The sequence below is a fragment of the Platichthys flesus genome, chromosome 23 (genome assembly GCF_949316205.1).
Source record: "Platichthys flesus chromosome 23, fPlaFle2.1, whole genome shotgun sequence".
Lineage (NCBI taxonomy): Eukaryota > Metazoa > Chordata > Actinopteri > Pleuronectiformes > Pleuronectidae > Platichthys > Platichthys flesus.
In genome coordinates, this window is record NC_084967.1 from 3,171,422 (window position 1) to 3,194,375 (window position 22,954).

Sequence of the window (22,954 nt, forward strand, 5' to 3'; positions counted from 1 at the left end):
GATTCTCGACCTATATGACCTTAAGTATTTCATATACATACTGTATATATGTTTATACTTTACTTCGTCTATTCAGATTTCACCTGCCTAGATTTAGCTTATTTTCCTTGTAGCCTCAATTTTATTTGAAGTTTTTTCTTAGTCGCCACACTAGCAGTATAACACTTAACATCAATTTTTTTATGTATGACTAAATGTTGTTGATATACTGTATATGCTTTCATATTCCAAAATTTGAATGTTCCATAACAATTTGGAAAGCACTTAATGCTTAAGCTTTAAAAATGGGTGTATAATTATTATTATAATGTATTTTGCGTATTTTGCATTACAAGAAACCTCTATGCAGCAAATGAGTAGTGCTTCGGTTCCTTTATCTGTGCTCTGTGTATGTTATGATGCGAACCGCACGAGGTATGACATCACCAGAGTCAGGCATCATACCACTACATCATCTCTCTATCCAACACATTTGTTTAGTCGACACTTGAGGTTCACCCGGCAGGAGCTATTAATGTTCATATGCCGTCCAGGTTGAAATAAGATACTCAGCCTGTTAAAATGTCACTGAGAGCGCTCCAGGCTCTGTGTAAGCAGATGATGGAGCTTTATAGGCCAGAGGGATGAATCACTTCCTCCCTGTGATAAGCAGCTGACTCACGTTGCTGCATGTTGGTCAGGTGTCACAAGGTGACTGATAGTTTCATAGTGGAATGCACAGTAGTAAAGGTTATGATTCCTTGGGGACAATGTTGATCTATTTTGAAAAGGGTGAAATTCAAATCTATTAGTGCGAGTCGTAAAGTCTGGGTCAGGTGACTTTTCAGACGAGAAGTACTTAGGAACAGCAAGTCACGTTGTGCCGCAGCTTGAAATAGAGTGACGTTGACTGTGACGTTAGAAAAACCATGTGCGTGATTTAACTGGAATATAAAGGCTCAGTTTGAAATGTTCTATGGGTTTAAGATCCGTGAAAAACAGGCCTAAAAGTCTGGAGTCATGCTAGTGGGCATGTTGTGCTGTTGCTTTCATTACACCAGATGACAAAACTGAAAAAGAACCAGTAAGTGAATGTGTATAATGACATTTCTGTTATTATGAGCTTATTACTAAAAGTGTGGGTGGATGCTCATACAGGTATGTACTGTCGTTATATAACATTATGTGATTTTATATGCTATAGAAATCTTGATATAATGAGACTGAGCATATTTGTTTGGGGCGGAGACAGTGTTACGCAGCAGTAGGTGTATGTGCATGTGAACATTTTCAGAGATGAGCAGAGGCTGCTGCTCCACGTGACTGTGTTTTTACACACACACACACACGCACGTGCACACACACACACACACAAACACATACACGCACACACACGCACACACACACACACAGTGTTGTTTGGCAGATGGTCTTGTGTTGTCACATTCAGACTGACCTGCAGAGTTACAGGGTGACTGTTACAGCCGTACATGCCTGGGCCAGCACCGTCAGAGGCTTTGGCCTTTTGCTCAACTTTTACAGCACAAGAACTTTTGTGAAGAGACAACCAGCTACTACAACAAAATGTATTTCCTTTAGTGGCATTTTGGCTTCGTTAAAAAAGATGGTGTAGTAAAGATTTAATAATGTCAACACAGTTTGTGGTGTTACTGTGTGGCACTGAAAGCACCTTCATGTGCAGTGTAAAGCCATTTTCAGACCTGAACTCCAGAGGAGGCCCGAAGAATTGGTTAGGGACTTTCTGTGGAGGAAGTCCTTTGCATTTGCGGAATGCAGTAGGAGACAACAATGCAGAAATGAGTGTTCACATGAGGGGCGGTGCAGCCGGCAGAGTCAGGGTATACCATATTTATTCTTCTGCGGACATCACGTCTTTGTGTTCACGTCTTTATCGGCCTCATCACCAAAAACTCACCTGACATCTTGGTCAGTTGCTTCAGGGACCCTTCGGTACACGTAATGGAGGAACCTCTACCTCCTGAGCCGCCCACAGTTAAGGTCATCAGCAGTGAAGCCCCAGATTTCTTGGAAAAGTCTGACCGAGAAAGGAGAGGGGAGGAGGGATGGGCGGAAACCGGCGGAAACCCAGAGTGAACTGGCCTCGGGCTACTGAGAAGGCAATACGGGCAAATGTTAATTCAGGTCTGATGAGTCAGAAGTGGGAGTAGATGGGAGATTTGATTCATGTTTTTTGGAGCGGAAAGTTTCTGGGTTTGTAAGAGCAGCAAAAAATTGCTTTAAGGGCGATAAAGTCAAGGTAGCGACTGGAGACATAGGAGGAGTCTGAGAGTGAGGGCAGGAAGGAAGGTCGACAGACATTAGACAAGAGCTTCAACGTGCTGCAGAATAAAAAGAATGAAAAAACTGATTGTTCAATCAATGACGATCTAGGCCTATATCAGCATAAGTGGTCCAAGACAGACCTGAACCAACTGTAATCTTTAGCAAAAAGGAAGGCTTAAAGCTGACTGCTAAACGTAGCGAGGGTGTCTATTCACCGAAAATGGAATATAAACTAATGATGTTTTCACTGGTGTCTTTCATCTAAATTGTACAAATTGTTGTTTTCTTTACCCTAGAATGGGTAACTTGTACTTGTATTTGTATTTGTACTTCATATTTTCATCCTTTTTCTCTTCCATGTTTGGAAGGGGAGGGTGAGGTGAGGGGTATTCAGCTGCAATATGCAACTTCACCACTAGATGTCACTAAATTCTACACACTGAACCTTTAAATTGTCAACTTACTGAATAAGGAATAGTGCGTGGATTTTGGACATGAATTGTGGCCCCTTTGTAGCCCCTTACTAAGAAAGATCTTAGATCCGCCACTGTTGTGATGACGTGTAACCAGCGGTCTCTCCTGTGCCGACGTAGCGGCTTTAGAGAAGGGTGCCCTTGGTGTCTTCATCGGCTTGCCCCGCGTGTACAGGATGGGTGGAGCAATCAGAAACCACGGTTAAGAAAAGACGGCGCGACCGCCCGCGGCTTACGCGTAGCAATTAAACGAGCGCCTCCCCTCTATAATCCGGAAGTTTGTTGACAGTGTCATCACATAGAAAAGATGGCGGCGGTCTGTGCTGCAGAGCAAACTGCAAACAAACCAAATGACAGCGTTTCAACGCCAGCGGGCACGAGCAGGCGAGGCAGCGGATCGTGTGCGGGCGAGTCGGGCGGAGCGGAGGACTTCGCGCTGGACTTCCTCCAGAGGGAGGTGGGCAGCGACCTGAAGTCCCTGAAGAATGTCAGCAACCTGCTGCAAACACTGACAGAGGAAAACCAGCTGCTGGAGAAACAGGTGGGAGCTCAACACCTTTACACGTCTTCTCTTGAGCTGCATGAACCCACTGGGAACGTGTACTTACTACACTTCTACTGGAGGTAAAGATGGAGCCTGTGAAGCCCAGACAGACAGAAACAGGTCTGAATTTGGGCTATTGTCACCTTCATGACACTAAATATACCGGCTGAAGATTGTCTGAGTTTGTTTTTCACTTCTTGACATTACTGACATGTTTGACCTCAACGAGTATTCAGTGATGTCTGATCTGTGACTGTGCAACAATGATACAGGATCATTCAAAACAAACCAAAACGTTTTTACATCCAGCCAGAGAGTGTTTACTATGCTACACATGTTCTCAAAAATCATAGATAGTTAGATGGATACTATTAGCCCTTTTGTAGGCACCATGCATCTTCCTTAACCTTTCACAGTTCTTCATAACTCTTGTTTTGTTCTTACGGTTGTCGACACTACACTCTGTGATTGCCGTGTGTGATGTGACTGTTGGATTTCCGTCATCCAGGTTCTGACCGTATCCAGTGCTGTGCCTCCTAAAGTCTCTGCAGCTCTGGCTGCAGCTGAGGAGGCGAGATGTTCCCTGGACGACCTGCAGCAGAGAGAGCGACTCATCTCCAACATGCTGCACCAGGTACAGACACCACCAGTGAAAATACACCAGATGTTCAATATTTCAATAAACAGAGAGGAAAGTGTGGGTCCCCCCCCCCACACCCCAATGCCAGATCCAAAATATTGCTAAATTTTTTCAAACCCTGCTCTGTTTAGTAATAGTCACTATCCAATGATTTTATTATGGTGGAATCTGGCTGGGACTATAATTTCCTGTCACTTTAACCATCTGATTCTTTCTTTTAGCACCTACAGGGGGCCCAGCCGTGGATGGATAACCTTAGTCAGGTCCTTAATCAAGTGGACACCATCGAGAGACACATGAAATACCTTCGCTGCCTTCAACATATAGAGGAGCTCAGGTACTGTCCACTCAGGGAAGGGGAAAGACGACACTGAATCAGTTTCTGAGACTAAATTAAAATGACTTTTGCCATGTAGGTGGTCTTTAAATGCAAAACAATGAAGAATTAGTTTCTGTCTTCCTTTGTTTGTTTTTTTTCCTTACATGCAAAATGTTCTTGTCACCTCCATTCACTTATGAAGCGTTGTGTGTCTGCAGTGCTGCCGTCCAGCAGTGTCTGATGACCAGCAGTGTGTGGGAGGCCATACGGGCAGTCGACAGCATGGCTGCGCTGGACGCTGGCCTCAGTCAGTCCGGATGCACTCACCTCCGGGACTTCCTGCGGGAAACGCTTCACTTCTGGCACAAAATCCTCAAAGACCGACTGACCAGGTAAACACAGCACCTCCACCCAACACCCACCCGCTCGACCGCAGGCTTGTCCGACACAATCACAGTCTCAGGACACACAACATAGCTGGTCGTGGTGCCAATGTGCAATGCTAGTTGCCAATGCCTTGCTAAAGGGAAGGACACGGGAAATGAGCTCCACAACCACATGAACACATACCAGGTTTACTTTCCAGATTGAAAAGTAGAGCTTCTCTCAACTGCTACAGCACAAGCAAAGCAATGGAACCACAATGTATTTGAGCAAAACATGACATTACCCCATTCATAATGAATGAGCAGCCCTTCTATTGAAGCCTCCAACACTTATGCTAGATTGTTGCATAATGTCACTGGGTATCTAAACGTGGCACAGCACAGAAATGCTATAAAATACACAAGCTTTGCCTTAGTATTCTGTGCCATTTCTGTTAAACATAGTCAGGCACATAGCGATTTATATTACGTGCCCATCGGCAACACTCTCTGTTTCACGATGTGAGCTAAATCATTCTCCTTCCATTCTTTCCCAGTGATTTTGAGAAAGTGTTGACTCAGCTTCACTGGCCGATCATCTCACCTCCGACACAGTCGTTGACGCCCACGGCTAATGGTCAGGAGATCAGCAGCCAGCTGGAGCTGCTTGTCACTCAACTGCTCGCCCTGCAGACCTCGTATCCTTCTACACACCCACAGCTTATTACCTTCATGGTTTTTCTGGTCTCCACAGTTGTAGAGAGTGGTTATCTGAGTAAACGTAGCTTCTCTGTCAGCTGTCAACCAGTCTGACTCTTCTCGTCTCAAGAAAACCTGCCAGTGTGACGCCAAGTCAAGGTCAAAGTTGCATGGATCACACATGTAGCTGCAAGATTTCCCACATAATTGTACACTGCTGCCACAATCCATAAATATTCAGGCCTACAGGTGTTGCTGACAAAATGATCAGCGATTATAAATTCATGTACAGCTGATTTGCTTTAGTAGTGCTCTGGAAGAAACATAACTCTAGTTTGCAGCCTTTAGCCACACTAATGATTTTGCTTTTGGAATATCACCGGTTCGTCCACAAGAAAAGGCAAATGTAATGGTGAATACCTTTGTTAGATGTTTACACACAAGTAACAGTTATATATACAATGTTGTCTCCTCACAAAAGAACATGTGTTAAACATTTAAATCATGTCAAAGCTGCAAAAAAAAAAAATTCAGTATAAGAAGGATGGTTGTGCCTCTTGTGGTTTAGCATCTTGTCCACTTAAATACAATAAAACATATTTATTATCATCATTATTCTCTTAAATGAGGAGTAGCTACAATAAAAGTTACACACATCTTACACTGTGTTTTTGAACAAACAGATGATTGAAAGTACCTGGAGACTAGATCGTGAGATAAAGCTGGTCCACCACAGGATTCAGTTTCAAACTTAGGACGATGTCCGTGTAGAACACTGTGTGCTTGTTTCTTTAACTTCCCCCCCCTCCAGCGATGACATCATATCTCAGATGGCTCTGGCCTCTGGTCGGGGCGTAGCCTCGGCCCCGCCTGTGTCTTCTTCTTTCACACCTCCGTCCCAAGCACCTCCCCTCTGTCTGCCCATCCAGATCATGCTGCTGCCGCTCGGCAGAAGATTCAGATACCACTTTTACGGCAATCGACAGACCAACTCTCCCAGCAAGGTCTGTCTCTCTTACCCAGGCACACATACAGTAAGACATGTATGTAACATGTCTGAAAGTATGTCCTGTTATTCCTCCACTTAAACAGCTTCTTCCCTCCTTTAATAATGGTTGTTCAGAACTTTTGCCTTCCATCGTGCTCAGAGATATTGTACAAACTACTTGCACCTACTTACTGCACAACTCATACTACATCAAAGTTCCTACACACACCCCAACTTCCTGCAAGCTCTTCACCACCCCTCAATTCACGAAACTTCGCTCGGATGCTAATTTTAACTCTAACAATCCCCACGGAGGACAAAAGTCTGGTGGTGAAGCTGTGGAACCTTCGACTCACCCTGTGTCTGTCCTTTCCAGCCTGAGTGGTACCTCACACAGGTTCTGATGTGGATGGGGAACAGCTCGACCTTCATGGACGAGAAGATCCAGCCGATCCTGGACCGAGCTGGGGCCACCATCAGTGCCAGGGTATATTACTCTATTTTCCTTCTTTTTTTCTTGGAACTATTCATGTAGCTTTCTTGAAATTTCCCTTTTTTTAAGTGTTTCTATGGTAATGACTTTGCCTCGAGAGAAGGTACATAACTCAGATGTGTTCTCTACTAAGAAGCAGAGAGAGACCACATAGCCTTCTGTTAACAGAGAGCAGATATGAAGGGATTCACTTGTTCTCGCTGGAACGGAATTTTAATTCTCAACACCTAAACACCAAGACCACAGGAAGCTCTCAGGGTTTTTCAGATGACTCTCTGTGTGTGTGTAGGTGGAGCTCTGGCGAGGCCTATTGTCTCTGGTGCAGGAGAAAGTGGCCAGCGACGCTTCCAGGCTGCTGTACGACGACGTGCTCCTCTCTCACCTGGTGGAGGAGGTGCTGCAGTTCGAGAAGGAGCTGCGGAGCAACCAGTCGTACCCGGCGGCGCTGCCCGGTCTGCTCCACCTCCTGCTCGATGACGCAGTCCTTCAGAAGTGGCTCACTGTGGAAAGAAAGAGTAAGTTGTCAAGGATGCAGGAACTTAAACCGCAGAGTTTGAGCCCAGACTGGTGCGTTCCTTTCGCTCCCACAACAGTGTGATTCCTTGTCAGAAGTATACAGTAATTTAGTTACTTAGTTATTCCATCATTATTATTATTATTAACAGGTGATTATGCCAACTACAATTTACAGTTATATTGATTTTGAATAAGTGTTATACATACAGGTTAGTGTGGGATTGGAGCAGAGAGACAGTGTTTAGGTGAACTGGATTGGAAGATACACCTAATGTCTGTGGTTAAACGACTTCAGGGCATAGAATGTATCATCCATCTGTAAAGATGTGGCAGCTCCCAAGTGAAGCCAAATCCTCTTTATTTCCCCCTGGTGGCAGGCTACAGTATAGGTCATAAACCCTGTTAATGAACCTGGACCAAGAATGTGTCAAATACATTTTCCTCAAATAGTCAGTTTAGGTTGTTTTTATCACACAAGTGTTCATGTATCTTATAAGTTAGATTTAATAGTTAATTAATGCTATGAAAACGTCATGATTGACAGCTAAGACTTCCATTTGTTAGAGCGCGAGCTGTCAGGATCCCAAAACTGCTTCTCTACTCCATGATCCCTACTGTGCAGACTGTGGCTCAAAATGATGTAACCAGCACAAGAGGTCAGCAGCTGTATCTTGGACATCTAGGCTTCATTTTTTGTACTTTGGTTGGAAGTGGAGATGCGTTGTCCATCTTAATTTACAGTCTATGCCTCAGGCAGCACTGACTGCAGATGATGATCTTATCTCTGACTTCATTAGTATCTGTCCCATCTTAAAACACCAAGATGGAATCTCTTTAACACAGGCAAATCAAAAGCAGTGCATCTCTTGAGCACAGGGGTGGAAGACTGTTGAAGCTGTTGAAAAAAAAATGTAAAGCCTTTCTTAGAGCGTCTAATGCATGACAAAGATTAAAAAAAATGCACCTGCACACTGTCCTACATCAGGGTGACTGATCAGAAGTGAAGATTGAAACAGACATTTTTAGGCCTGTGAGAGATCAGGAGATCACATTGTAGTTCATTACAAAAATAGACTGTGCAGGGGACTCAGACTGTGGAAAATCACCACATACAGACATATTTATATATATGGGCAGATATATACACCACAGTACGGCGACAAGAACACAAAAACCCATTAAAAAAAATCCAGTTGTAGGAAGGGAGATGGCTTTCTTTACCGATGTAAACCTGCACATCAGAGACTTGGTTCTTTAATGTTATCTGTACTATTTCAAACTAAATGAATTGAGCCACAAAACCTGTGCAACTTTCCTATATCTGTATATATTTGTTTTGTATCTTATATGTATCTATGTATGTATGTGTATTGTCCGGATATTCATGCTGTAAGGTGTAACACTGGCAAAACAGAAAACAGTCTGCACGGTCTCAGTAAGTTTGCTTTAGAAGAGCAATAGAGCATTCTTACTAACTCTGTGTCCCTCTGTGTTTACAGTGGCAGTGGAGAAGATGGACGCCATGCTGTCGGTCGAGGGAGCGTGGAGCTCTCAGTACAAAGACATCAGTGATATGGACGAGCTTAAGGCGCCAGATTGTGCAGAGACCTTCATGACTCTGCTACAGGTCATCACTGGTGAGACGACTGATCTTCAGATAATGTGTAAATGTATTAATCGTATGTGTTATTAATTGCCCAACATGAACATCAACTTAAAAATAAATTTCTTCTCTCTGCCTTGGTGCCACCAAGTGTTAATATTGTGAAAAGAAGAAACCATTGAATGCGCATCTTTACTACTCATGAAAACTTCCCAGGATATCTTTAAGCCACACAGGATGTTTATATACAAGTTTTTGTTGTTGTCTTGCTGTACTCAGAGCGGTACCGGGCCTTACCCTGTCATGCTGCACAGCTGAAGTTTCTGGGGCTGCAGAGAGAGCTGGTGGATGATTTCCGCATACGACTCACCCAGGTAATAACAACAAGAAACACTCAGTAGTGATGAAAGACACTTGGCTCTTGGTTAAAATGAAAAAAACTGAGGAAATGGTGGACCCAGGCTTGTGTAGCTTGTGCTAAAATCTCTTTCCCCATTAATTGTCCTCTGACTCAGAACTTCTCCTTCCTATGTTTTTCATAGGTGAAACGTAAACTTGCCTTTTGAACATTGTCCAGAGCTCATATCTGAAAACAGCTTTTGAGTAGGCTGTGTTTTGAAAGAAACTGAATCTGTAAACTTCTGTCTTTATGCTCTAAAATATTCTTCTGCTGTGTCACTTTGTTGCATTTTTTATTGTGCAAGTTTTTTTGGTGTTACATGCGCTCTGTGGAACTATTTACAGAGAGAAAGGGTGAAAGGTAGATGGATGAACCAGTGGTGGTATTCTTTTTCCCCCCCAGGTAATGAAAGAGGAGTCTCGCTGTCCACTCGGTGCCCGTTACTGTGCCATCCTCAATGCTGTCAACTACATTTCCACCATCCTGGGAGACTGGGGAGATAACGTGGTGTGTTGAGTTTGAGTCATTAAATATATCTATTTTATTGATGCATTTTAAACGCTCGCATCCAAAAGGAATATTCAGTTTGAAGTTAAGTAATACATTGTATAATTTGTTTATCACACCACTGGAGATGCTGTTTTCTCATTTCCTCAAGTTAATGCAGATTTTACCTGAAAAATTGAAGTATGGCCTTGCAGTTATACACCTTCGTCAACCAATCAAGTTACAGTTTACACCAGCATCTGTCTAAACTCATACAATATATATGACTTTACAAATCTATAATTGAATTAAAGACGCCAAACATTTCAAATGTTATGTTTCAAAACAAGAATTGAACATGATTAAAATAAAGTCCGAAATTTGTAGAATCTTCATTTGATATGAAGTTTTCTTGCTGAAACAAAAACTAAAGAACAGGTTTAATTTGTGTATCAGTCCTTTCGATCTCTATGGAAACACACCCTCACATGATTTTCGGCTTAAGATCTACACTGAGTTAAGCGTTGACAATTCTTTTTATTCTTTGTCCAGTTTTTCCTCCAGCTGCAGCAGGCGGCGGTGTCACTGGGAGACGAGGGGGTGCTGGGAGACCTCGGGGTGATGGAGTTGGGCCGTCTGGCCTCTCTGGAGGGATCTCTGTTCGAGGGGCTGTTAGCGCTGCTGGATCGCCTGAAGGGAGATATGATGGGAAGACTCCTGGAATGGACCATGAGGGAAATCACAGAGAAAGCCAAACCATACTCTCACGACAGGTAAGACATGAGTACATTAAATATTAGTGTTGGGTGGAGGGAACATTTCGGTTCATGCTGTTAGCGTTCTTAATGGAGTTACATCTAAAGGGACAGAAAGATATTTTTGTGATGAGCACTTTTAACACTTATAAATCAGAAGATAGATAAATAACCAGATCACCTCAGTGTTTTTGTTTTAAGCATTGTGGAAAACCTGTTTTTCAGATTATTAATTTATAGCCTTAATCCTGTTTGTATTGTATTTAATGAAAAGTAAGTATTTCTTTGTATTTCCTACCTATAGATTTGTTTTAGTTATCTCACTGACCTCTGGCCAAAAATAACAGATTTACTCTTATTGCTTTTACTTTTTTTAGGTGGCTGTCTCTACCCTCCCCGCATGACCAGTCCACCATGTCCCTGTCCAGTTCGGCATGTCCCATGATGCTGTGCGTGAGGGACAGACTGCTGAACCTTCATCAGGTCCTGAGTCTGACTCTGTTCCAACTAGCCTGGCAGGGCCTGGCGGATAGACTCGACAACTTTCTCTACCAGGATGTAAGAAATGAATATCCACTGAAAGTCCACAGCCCTGTCTGTGCTGTTATGATTTTAATGATTTGTATTTTGTGGCAGAGCATTTAACAATAAACTAAAAATCATGCAATCCAGCCCGACTGGAACAGTTAAGATTGTAGATAAAAGGCTATCGCAAGGGGACATGTTGACATGTTGATCAGAAATGTTATAAAGCTCATAAATCATGTGTAAATGTTCCGTAAATAACTTTGAGTTTGGCTGTTCTTTGTTAGAAATCCCTTTTAATCTACCTGAAAGTACAATAACAAATCTGAAACAAACACATCTGACTCAGGCTGTAACATTTCTGAAACCGAGACAAATGCCATGACAAACATTCCACAATCTCGTGAAGCGATACAGGAGGAAGGAAGCACCAAATGCAAAGCTTAAAGTTAGGGCGGGCTGTTTCTTCAATATATGTGAATATTACACACTGGTATTGGAACTGCATGTGTCACGTGACCTTTATTTTTGTCAAATCACAATTGACCATCTGTTTTAATTAGCTCATTGTGAGACTGCTTTCAATTTGAAACATCCATCCCCACTGTTAAAACCATGATCGATCCCTTTTCTTTATAACTTCAGACTATATGCTGAGGGGTTGACAGTCAGCTCAGGAAATACCTGTGTGATTGTTTTATCTTTTTGTAACAGTGGAATTCCAGCAGCCTCACTGATGACACTTTGTGGTTATTGGTGCACACAACAGTCCTGTCCCTGACAGCCTCCCTGCTATCAGCCACAGCGGCTGAGATGTGCTCAACCTCATGAACACAGACTTAAATTAACTGATAATTATTCCACAATTCCTCCATAACAGTTTTTTGTCTCTCATTAAGTGTTTGCCATGAAACTGCTGATATGTGTGTTTTTCAGACTGTGCAGTGACACTGACCTCATTATATCCATGTGTCTCCCTGTGTCTCAGGTGATCCTGTCAAATCATTTCAGCGATGGCGGAGCCGCTCAGCTTCAGTTCGACATGACCAGAAACCTGTTTCCTCTGTTTGGACACTACTGCAAAAGACCCGAGAACTTCTTTAAGCAGTAAGTGTGTCTGTGTGTGTCATTAGAACATACAAATGCGTGTAAGGCTTAACTCTTATATTATTTAGTCTCATGTCTGCAGCTCTGGTAATGGTGTACATAAGAAGGTATTTAAAAAGTACAACAAATTAAATATTAATATATATATATATATATATATATAATATTAAAGTTGTAAATGAAGCTAGTCTTGTCAATATTTGATAATATAATAACATTTATTATAACAATAGATAATATTTGGTACCACTCATGCTCATATGGACAAACTACAGATTCTGCCGATCCCAACAACTAGAGAGTTGTGGCAGCTAAAGAGCCAGATGCATTGCTTTCAGAAAGGGAAAATAGTTAAAGGAGCATGTATTTTTAGTTTTTCTTTCCTCTACTGTGTTGTCTATGTCAGTTGTGCAAATTTAAAAAGCTCATAGTCAGCATTAAAGGAAGCGCCTCTCCTCCACCACAGAAAATACATTCGCTGGTGAAATACCTCGTCAGAATCCCAGCCAATACTTCAACACTGTTGTGATGTCATTTGCTCAGTGGACTAGTGGCAGAAACTTGGACTATGGGCAGAAAAGGTCTCTGGTTCGTCTCTGGTTCGACTCCACGGAGAAACAACAAAAAGACAAACCTGGATTGATCTGTCCATTATTGTCTAGTGCCCCTGAGCAAGGCACCTTACTCCCCCAACATCTGCTCCCCGTGCGCTGTACATGGCTGCTCACTGCTCTGTGTGTCCTGCACCAGATGGGTCAAAGCAGAGGTTAAATTTTCCTACAATTGCATGAGTGTGCCTGTGCATGTCTGTGCATGTGTTTGGGACAAATAAATGCATCTTAATCTTAATCTTTTGGCCAATCTTGCTCTGAAAACCAGGTAAACCGAGGCTGGAGGCTGACATTTCCTACACATTCGTCTCATTAGTTCTGCCTCTGTCCGCTCTCTGTCCACAGTGTGAAGGAGGGATGTATCATCTTGTGCCTGAACGTGGGCTCTGCCATCCTGCTAAGGAACCTCCTCAAAGAGTCTGAGGAGACGACGAAGGCCTGGGCAGGTGCAGAGGATCCCTCGCCCGAGTCTGCGCTCAATGAGTTGGGGGTTTACTGCTTGGCTCCGTGCGACGTGCTCATTCTCCTCAACCTCCGAGCCTCCTGGCCTGGACAGTGAGATTTCCTCAGCCCTTGGAGGTTTATGTTGGTGTATATTAAAATATTTCTTATTAAATATTAACCATCTTTGGAAAGAAGACGTTTAATATTTTTCAGTTATGTAAAGCTGGGCTGTTCAGACAGTATGATTATTATGTTGCACTTTTTGTAGGGGGGGGACCTACTTACCTGTCACCTCAGTTGACTGAAGTAAACCACAACACAGTTATTGTTAACAATTGTGCTTCGTCTGAAATATTATGTATTAAATCCTGCAATAGTGACATTTTCTAAGACTTAGTGTTTTTTTATGTTAAAGGAATTGGTGGGATTCAACAAAGTAGATTTATTTTCAGGTACTTATTTTCAGCAAATATCTACTTTAAAATAGTACATCTGTACAATGCATTGAATTACACGCTCACTTGCTTTTTTATGTTACAAGTAATCAATAGTTAATTATAAAAGGATTGGTCCAATGAAACCCCTGAAATTAATTTAAGAAGAGACTGAGACTCAGCCATAACAATGTAATAGGCTACTAGAGCAATTGCAGACACACAGCCATTAGGAAGTAATACTGTAGTAATATTGTTGGTACATTTAAAAGCAAGAACTTGCTTAATCTATAGATAATGTGGTTCTTTTACTTTTATGTAAACATAAAGATACTTTTCATTTATATAGCTACTTTCAAGACAGTTACAAGGGACTTTACCAGTTAAAAATAATGAATTGAAAGCAAACTATGGGAAACAAAATAAATTAGGGCAGGAATACAAAAATGAAACAAGAACTAGGAGAAAGCACACCTATAAAAAATGTTAACGGTGTATTTGAGTATTTCTTCTATTTCAGAACATAATTTAATGTAATTTCCATCTAATTTTATTTGAGCAAATCATAACATTATATCCAGGCACTTTACATAGGAAGGTCCAGAACCCATCACATACTATATTCGTATAACGGAGAAGAACAGGAAAAATCTGCGTCTTTAAATTGAAAGATTTTATTATAATAACAATAATAATGTTACTGTTATCTGACGTCATACACGGTGTAGCCCCGCCCACCCCCTCCGCGGCTCCTCCTCTGATTGGTCAGTCTTTGTATTTCCGCCATATTCAAATAGAGTAGTCACGAGTCTCTGTTGTAGTGAGACTTCATGTTGTTATTCTCCACCTTCATTGACATAAAACCAGCGCTGCTCTGCGTCGCTGTGGTTTCAAATGGGTGAAACCAGTGAGGCTCCTGCTCCCGCTCCTGCTCCGAGTTGTGACAAGCTGAGGATAGAGCCGAGCTGCCGGCGGCTGAGGGGGAAGTCCCCGGCCGATGACGCGTCTCCCCCGGGGAACAGCAACAAGAGCTTGCGGCGGTGAGTCCATCTTTGTTTGTAACCAGTGAAACCACAACAGCTGAAACCGCTAACACTGTTAGCTACCCTCTGTTAGCAAGCGTCAGCTCATCATTGCAACGAGCTCTGTGTTGCGTAGTGGCGACATTAAAGCCCGTGATGTCATTCACGTGACACGTGCGACCAAATAGTCAAAGTACACACGTTTAGTTTTACTGTGATTTGAAGTGCACCGCTTTTCTGCTGCTGCGTCGAATCTCCACAAGAGGGCAGCAAAGGCTCACAATGCACCCCTCGAGGCCGGGAAGTTGTGTCTTCACCTCCCTGCCATTCTTTTGGTCCTGTCAGTCCCCTGCTCTCTGATCAGTCCATCAGCATGTTGAGATATGTTTTTTAATATTCTTATTTATTTTGTCAGAGCAGTATTGTGTCTGTTTATCATACAGACTCACTTTGTCCTGTTTTAATTCATCTGCAGACATCATGTTTTGGACTTTTAGAAGAAGGGTATGTGGATAACAGGTCCTATAAACAAATAATTTAGTCAGTATAGGGCATATTTGCGTAATTTGCCTTAGGGGCTTATATATCCATTGGAAGCAACATCCTCTGTCCTTAACTGTCAACTAGTGAGGACAAAAGTAGGAAAAACACAAAGACCTCAGAGAGAGGGACATGTGATGGATCCCTCTCCCTTGACTGGCAGGAGTGCAGAAGATGTTGCTTGTAGCAAAGCACATCAACACAATAACAATATCCACATGTATGAGAGAAGAGAGCTTCTAACATGAATGGGGACAAAATAAATTATTATAATAACAATAATAGAGTCCACGCTCCACAGTGTGGCCTCGGCAGCGATCCTGCAACGCTACAGTACAAAGTCTTCAGGGAAGAAGTCAAGTCAGATTTATGTATGATGAGGATGAGGAGGAAGGAGAGGTTCTATGTGTCCCTCCAACACAACTTAATATTGTCCAAGACAGAGCTGAGCCAGCTCTCAATGAAAGCTTTAACAAAAAGAAAAAGGTTTCAAGCCTTACTCTTAAACATAGAGTGTGAGTCTGCCTCCTGAAATGAAACAGGGAGATGATTCCACAGGACTTGAGCTTGATAGCTGAACACTTTGCCTCCTACTCTACAGTTGAAGACTTCAGGGCCAATTTGTTGGTAAAGTAACTTGTTAGACTTTTATATTAAAAGATAAAATGGTTTTAATGCCTCTCAATGCTGTACTCACATAACCACCCATATGTACATTAACACTGTTATTATTTGTTTTTAATATCCTTCCCGCCACACTGACAACACCCAGCATAAGATAAATACCCACTGGCTGTGACTAATGCAGACTGCTGAGGTGTCATAGCTGCAGCCGAACTTTCTTATTTATCCTGCACTGAGATGTGAAAGTTGTATCAGATGTTCTGCATTGAAAGGGCTGCAGGAAGAGATCAGTCGTGGAATGAATCAATTCACAGCCAATATTGAGAGGAGAAATAATCAAAGCAACCAATAACTCTTGTAATGCACAAAAGGATGTGAGAGTCTTGTTTTATGTGATTTATGTTAAAATACGTGACCTTGTTCTTTGAGTAAAACCATTCAAACTAATAAATAACGGTGCCAGTTTGAATATCAGCTGTACGAGTAACATCTGACTGATGTTAGCCAATAAGAACAGAATTTATTGCTGCATCTCTTTTTATGGAGAGACCCTTCAAATTTCCAAGGCAGCACTCCTAATCGTAAACCTTGCGTTCAGGCCGTGTATTCTCAATTTCTTTTTACAACTTTTGAATCTTTAATCAAATCAAAAAACTACATTCTACACACACAAACATTCCCGATGTAATGTCTTCAATGTATTGGCCATACATGTGACCAGGGCTTCCACCACGTTCCAGCCCGGAGCTCATTTATTCCAATAAAATTTGATTTTCCTGCAAAATTCTCAGACTGTTGGCTAACGTCGTGGTAATCAGTGTGTTTTGGTATAATAAAGCCCTCTGAGCATTTATATTGCTTTCCTTTGAACCGCTTTCCATGCTGTGTGCCAAAGCGTCCCGGCCCTGCCCAGCGCCCAGCTGCACGGCTCCGCAGACAAACATGGAAAGAACATCACCAATATTTGAACTCAATAACAAGATTTAAGGGGGGGAAAATAGCAATAAATGTTGAGTGAGCGAAAATAGGGTTTGATTTTTCCCAAATGAGTACTGGCATTCATGTACGAGACGGGCACTGGATGTTTTAATTTTGAGAGGTCTTGTTGCGAAGCACGTGCAGAATCCAACTAACCGAAATAAACGAGGCTGGTTCAAAGGCTGTGAACCCGACGTTGTGGGTACATTGTCCATGTATAGCCGCGGGGTTAAGTTTTCACGTTGAGTGGGCGGAGCGATGTCATGTATGCTGTTTAGCACAAACGTTGGGTTTGTGCCTCATAAAAATGGAAATACTCTCAATAAACATCACATCATATAACACTTCATATAACAGCAATATGAACTTGCACTCCAATCCTGAGAGGGTCTTAATGAGTCCTGCTCCGTCTGCCAGCATCGTGAAATTGCTGCGAGGGTGCACAGAGTATCAGGTGGACGTGTGCGTGCAGGCGGGGTCAGGAAGCAAACGGATGAGTTTCAGAGCCAGTTTTGACAAACAAAGGCAGGGCGAGCAGGGATGCTAATGCACTGAGTCACGGGGTACACTTCCCCTGACACACCAGAGCAGGTACAGGAGGAGAAACGACCTTTGTCCCCTGGCTGGTGGTGGCGAGGAATGCGTGGTGATGTCAGTCACTTGTGAAAAAGGTACACACACACAGGAGTTATCAGCTTTCAGGGCACCTTACCGCATGGGAAACTAAACACTGAAGTGTTTCCCTTGGGATTTTTCTCAGGAGCAGTGCTGTTGTGATACCGGACCTGTATTTATGTGCGTCAGTGAAGGCTTTAATTGACCTTAGTGGGCCTGGGCAATAAAACACTATCACATTTTTTTTGCAGTGCAGGCTTTATCAATAGCATTATAACTATGCATCTATATATTGCTTATGCATTGTGTTTTTATTTACTTTTCTGTGAATAAAAAATATTTTTAAAACACAGCCTTCACTATAAAAATGGGGGTAAAAATCTGCCTTTAAACTCAAAATAATAATATGACATTTATAGTTAATTGACTGATGGGAACCTTTTTTATCTTTATTTATTTTTGTCCAGCCCTAGACTTTTTTAGAACTGGATCTTTTGACTCCTGAAGAGCCTCTGGGGACCCAGATTACTCTCATACTAAATGTCAGAGGATGAAATTCCTGGATGCAGAAAACGTTGCACACTATTTTTATTGAACATAAATAGAAATAGACAGTTATGGAGCAAGTCTCTCACCAAATGTGGACATAGTAGGTTGAACACTGGTATTATGTGTACCCTTATAGCATTAGTAATCATTTAACCTGAGTTAAGTGGCCAAAGGCCTCACACTCAATCACCGACAGATGATCATTGGTGTCACTGAGCGTGCGTGTGTGTATTCGGTTGTGGATGTGTGATACGGTTCCATTTGTTTCATATTAACCCCAGTGTACAAGGTGCATGTTTTACTGCTGCTGTTTAGTCTTGAATATTATAGAACTACGAAATGTCATAATTAATGCACATGCATACATCTAATGAGATATATATGACCTGCAGAGAAGATTGCACATGAATTAGGAAATCAAATCTGCCTTATATTCCAGAGATCGGATTCTCTTTGAAGACTTTCGTTTCAGATGGGTAGTTGTTGCTCATCTGTCCACGGGCAATTTACCAAGAGTAAGCAAGGATCTGGTTTCTCACTTTGAAAGAATACAAAAGTGTTGACGTATCGACTTGGCGGGTTCAACATGGACCTGCCACCTCATGGTATGATCTCACCAGCAGCCAGGTCAATGCTGGACTTTAAATATTTGGACATTTTCACTGGTAAAATAGACGGAAAGTAGATGTGATAATCAGACCATGTGGTTGCTGCATTGTGAGCAATTTTCAGTTTAATCAAAATTCATGAACACAAGAGACCAACTACAGCCTTTTGTTTTTTATAACACTATTACACAACTGTGTGTGCTCTCCAACGCATTAAGACAGAAACCAAACAATATTTATATATTTTTTATTTAAAATGCAATAATACAGCTAAAGCTTAGAGCTCAGGTGATCGATGATATTGGCCTTTATGAGCATTTTAAATACTTGTATCAGTGACTTGTATTCACAAATTCAACTCAAAACTGGTTATTTTCACCAAACCCTAACCCGCCTAAATGGTCACTGTTAATTTCTTTGCCCTAGAGCTACGTTCACGTTCATGCTCATACCGCACAAGCTCTCGCCTAAGGGACGTGAGACGATATCATCAGTAACTTGCGAGTTCACACGATACTCGTTGCAGCCTACTCTCGTTGGACAGCACACAGTCAGCGCTGTACGGGCGCTGTACATGGCTGCTCACTGCTCTGTATGTCCTGCACCAGATGGGTTAAATGCAGAGGATAAATTTACCTACCATTGGATGAGTGTGTTGTGCATGTCTGTGCATGTGTTTGGTATAAATAAATGTATCTATCTTAACCATGAAACTGAAGTGACTTGATCCATTCATTTTTCATAGCCGTGCTTTTGTGTCATCTCAAAAATGTGATCCGTGGAAGAGGCCTACAGAATTCAAAATAACTTTTATTTAAAAAATACAGTATTGTTTGGTGGAACTGCACACCAGATACTTTATGGTAAACTGTAAGGTTCTGTTCAGGCAAAGTCCTGTATCTTTCCTGGTTCAATAGATGATTGGCGGTTTCAGGGTCGGGCGGGGCATCTTTGGCATAGAGAGCTTTGTCTTTCCATTTATCTTCTCTGAGCAAGAACAACTCTCTTTCTTTTCAAATACCCTAGTCTGCTTCAGTGCCACTTGCCGTAAAACCCCTCTAGCTCATTATGTTGCAAATTCAAAGCACAATCAATGTTATGTCATTATTGTAGAGTGAGGTTTTTCTTTTTCTGTATGTACACTTACGCACAAACACAAGCATCTTAGTAATATTTACATTTGTAATTTCTCATAGATAAACCTCTTTATTGACCTTTGACAAAGTCCATTTCAGACAAACACACCCTTGTGTATATTATCACAGAGACGTTAAATACCAAACCACAGTAAGGTCTCATATTCTTCTTCTCCCATCACAGCTCCATCTATTTACTGGTTAGTAAGAAACCGTGAACGTCAGTTCTTAGGTTATCAAAGTTTCAAATATCCAGTGTTATGGAGCATTTCGGCTCAGATTGAGAAGCCAAGTGGGTGAAAACTCCTAGAAGTGCAACTTAAATCATGTAAACATCCACATGTGGTTTGGACTGTAATGGAGTTTACTATAAGAAGTGTGTGATTAGCCGTGCAACAATTCTATTTTCTTTTAATTATTCCGATTATGAGTTTATTTTCTTAGTTCATAGTTTGGTCAATGCAACTAAAAACAGGGAAAATGCCTGTCACCATATGCAGTAGCTCCAAAATATCTTGTTTACCACAGTGAAACATGTCATACTCATTCTCTCATTACAGGAGATGTTTTGCTGGAAAAAAACCTGTAACGATTAGATTAAGAACTTTGATCAGATAACTTGTGGCGTCCTACAGGGGCTCCTCCAGTAGAAGTTTACAGACTCACATTATTAGTGGTCAAATATATGGCTTAGGACACTTAAACAGAATAATCTACCCGGGCCAGGGGTGTTAGCACTTTGACAGTTAAATCTAAACAACACCTGCAGTGACCTTTGACCCCTGACTTGCCCCGGGGACACCCAGGGAGCGTCTGATTTTCCTTCCCTCCGTAGCTGCTGTTGTTCCTTCACAACACATGCTGTTTATTCCAAACACCTTACAGGAGCATCGGTGCATTCTTTTCCAATGTGGGTGGTCCAAACAGGACTATCAACTTTTCTCTACTTTTATTTTATTGTTGATCATTGTGGTATGAATGAGTTTTATAAACATCTCAAACCACTTCTGTTCTTTCGGATAATTCTGGTTTGTTGAGCGCTTATTTAGTGGCATTCTTATGTACCAAGCTTCCCAGAAATCACTCGTTAACCATGTGACTAAAGGGATGACTTTCTCATTCCGCAGAATTTATTGCATACCGGATGTTTGGACATCTTACCCACACCCTATTTGACGTGGATCAGATAAGTGGGTCGGGTCTGTGTTCATCCATATAAGTTACTCACTTTGATTGGCCTTCTTTGGAAACAACTATAAATGTCTTGTGTTATGAAGAAGTTCTAAAAAAGATCAAAAACCAAACCCTGCATGTCAGATTCCCAGTTCAGTTCTGTCTCTTCCTCACAAACCGGAACAACAGGGTTGTGTGGATGATGAAAAGTGCTGATTTGTTCCTGAAGTGGTGAATAACTGAAGTGCTAATCTCTGTTTACATTATCATATACACAGGTTTTCAATTAAACTAAACAAATATTCCATCAATCACAACAATTGATAGACACTATATCAAGTTCCAGTTTTCCTGTTTTAACTTTTACCAAATATTTACCTGATGCATTAGACATCAGCTTGGTGAGGGCAACCACTTGAAAGCAACACATGCATATGATAATAAATAAATTCCCAGCCTTAACTGAAATTACCCTTATGCAGATTATTATGTAAATAAATAAAACCATCATCACTGTATTTATATATTTATTTTGATACTCTTTTATCATCCCCTTGACTACACTCAACCTCTGTGGGTGCCATCAAATTAAAAAATATCACACCCAAGTTGATGAGTCATGAGATGAATGTAACTTATTGTCAACCCCAGCACCGCGCCATATTTAGGAGGCATGAAAGGTTAGCAGGGAGTGCTGCCAGCGCCTGCAGTGCTGTAGGACAGTTGCTGTGTAACTGGATGAACGCCACCTGAAGCAACACTTGCAGGGCGACAGTATGACTGGAATGGCTCAGCCTTACGAGCAGCACTTGCCGGACACACACGCAGAACAAGTGTTTCTGAGCAGCTCAGCATTCTCCGCATGCTGATGGCCTCCTTAGGTCTCGCCATGGGAGCCCCCCCACCCCACCCCAAACCATAAATCTTCAATATTATAAACTATCATTTACAGTCACTGCAACGATTACGATCACGTGTGAGTCCCGGAACTGGTCATTAGATCTGAGTAGTGCCGGTGGTTTGGTTCCCTGTGCTGTCACTTCTGCTGAATATGAACAGCCATCGTTGTGTCATCGCTCTTTTAAACATGCTCCACCATGTCTTAACATTTCATCGTTTGTTTGAATTTTCAGATGATTACAATCATGGTACTTGTTATTTATTACAAATAGTTTTTCCTTGTATTTTCAAAGCTAGAACCTTTAGAAATCTCCCTTCTTGTGGTGTATTTTTAAAAAGGTCAAAGCCTCTACCAATAAATGCGATGATACAGGAGTCAGTCCCTGCGGTTTACAGGCTGCGTCAACTCGGTAGGACATAGCTTTTGTAATGTATTTACTTGTTGCACAGTCACTAAGCCATGTATGGCAGTCCGAGGCCCACTGCTCATATAAAGTATTTCGTCGGTGTGAAATAATGCTTCAATAAAAATCCAGTTTTATTGTTGGTACAAGACAGATCTAAGGTGTTGCTTTGATGTTGTTCTCCTCGGTTTATAACCAACTATTCACTGAGCGGTAAGTGTTGTGTCATTAGTCGGCCTAACCTTGCCGTAATACATTTAATTATCACGTGGCTTGAAGGAAAAGTGGTTTGACATAAGAAGGACTTACAGTAAGCATGAATGGATTATGGGGGGTGGGTGCTTTAGTACAAACAATCCCACTATGGAGTCCCAAAAAAGGCAACCCTCTCCCCTTTCAGAATATCTTAACAAAATAAGCGGTTTGAACCTGTCCAAATAATTGGGAGGGAGGAAGGTGTGGTATAAAGGACCCCCCTTCAAATGTCACAGGGCTCTGAGGTCCAAGGACAGCTTAGTGGCTGAGGAGGCTTCTTTGAGGAAGTAGCCTAACTGGGGTCATGTTCCCGTCTCCTCTGTGACTGGGTGGACTCCTATCTGTCAGTCCTGGTCTGGATTGGAGGGCGGCACTGCGACACCGCCATGCTGAGGCTGTGGTAGGTAACAGGGAGTGGATGTTTTCTCAGGACACCACCAGTTTCCCCTCTTATCGCCTTCTGAA

General features: G+C 42.0%; 2 protein-coding genes across 2 annotated transcripts in view; both read left to right on the top strand.

Annotated features, from left to right (window-relative positions):
• The first annotated feature begins 3,034 nt into the window (after positions 1–3,034).
• rint1 (RAD50 interactor 1) lies at positions 3,035–13,636 on the top strand. Its single transcript, XM_062383159.1, has 15 exons — positions 3,035–3,297; positions 3,809–3,934; positions 4,162–4,277; positions 4,478–4,651; positions 5,182–5,322; positions 6,135–6,327; positions 6,688–6,798; positions 7,094–7,319; positions 8,820–8,957; positions 9,203–9,297; positions 9,726–9,830; positions 10,362–10,582; positions 10,942–11,122; positions 12,078–12,196; positions 13,153–13,636. Exons 1-15 carry the CDS (start codon positions 3,064–3,066, stop codon positions 13,364–13,366), a joined length of 2,394 nt encoding a protein of 797 aa, XP_062239143.1. The 5' UTR covers positions 3,035–3,063; the 3' UTR covers positions 13,367–13,636.
• A 928-nt stretch (positions 13,637–14,564) lies between these two features.
• Positions 14,565–22,954, top strand: part of net1 (neuroepithelial cell transforming 1) — a 30,698-nt gene continuing 22,308 nt past the window's right edge. Inside the window, exon 1 of the mRNA XM_062382891.1 lies at positions 14,565–14,725. Coding sequence (XP_062238875.1) covers positions 14,580–14,725 — 146 coding nt within the window. The 5' untranslated portion in view covers positions 14,565–14,579. The remainder of the gene's footprint in view (positions 14,726–22,954) is intronic.

Excerpts from the sequence above, each read along its gene's own strand:
- rint1 (XM_062383159.1), top strand. The coding sequence starts at position 3,064 with ATGGCGGCGGTCTGTGCTGCAGAGCAAACTGCAAACAAACCAAATGAC. Across the intron at positions 4,278-4,477 it reads CAACATATAGAGGAGCTCAG|TGCTGCCGTCCAGCAGTGTC; the intron begins GTACTGTCCACT and ends GTGTGTCTGCAG. Across the intron at positions 12,197-13,152 it reads CCCGAGAACTTCTTTAAGCA|TGTGAAGGAGGGATGTATCA; the intron begins GTAAGTGTGTCT and ends CTCTGTCCACAG.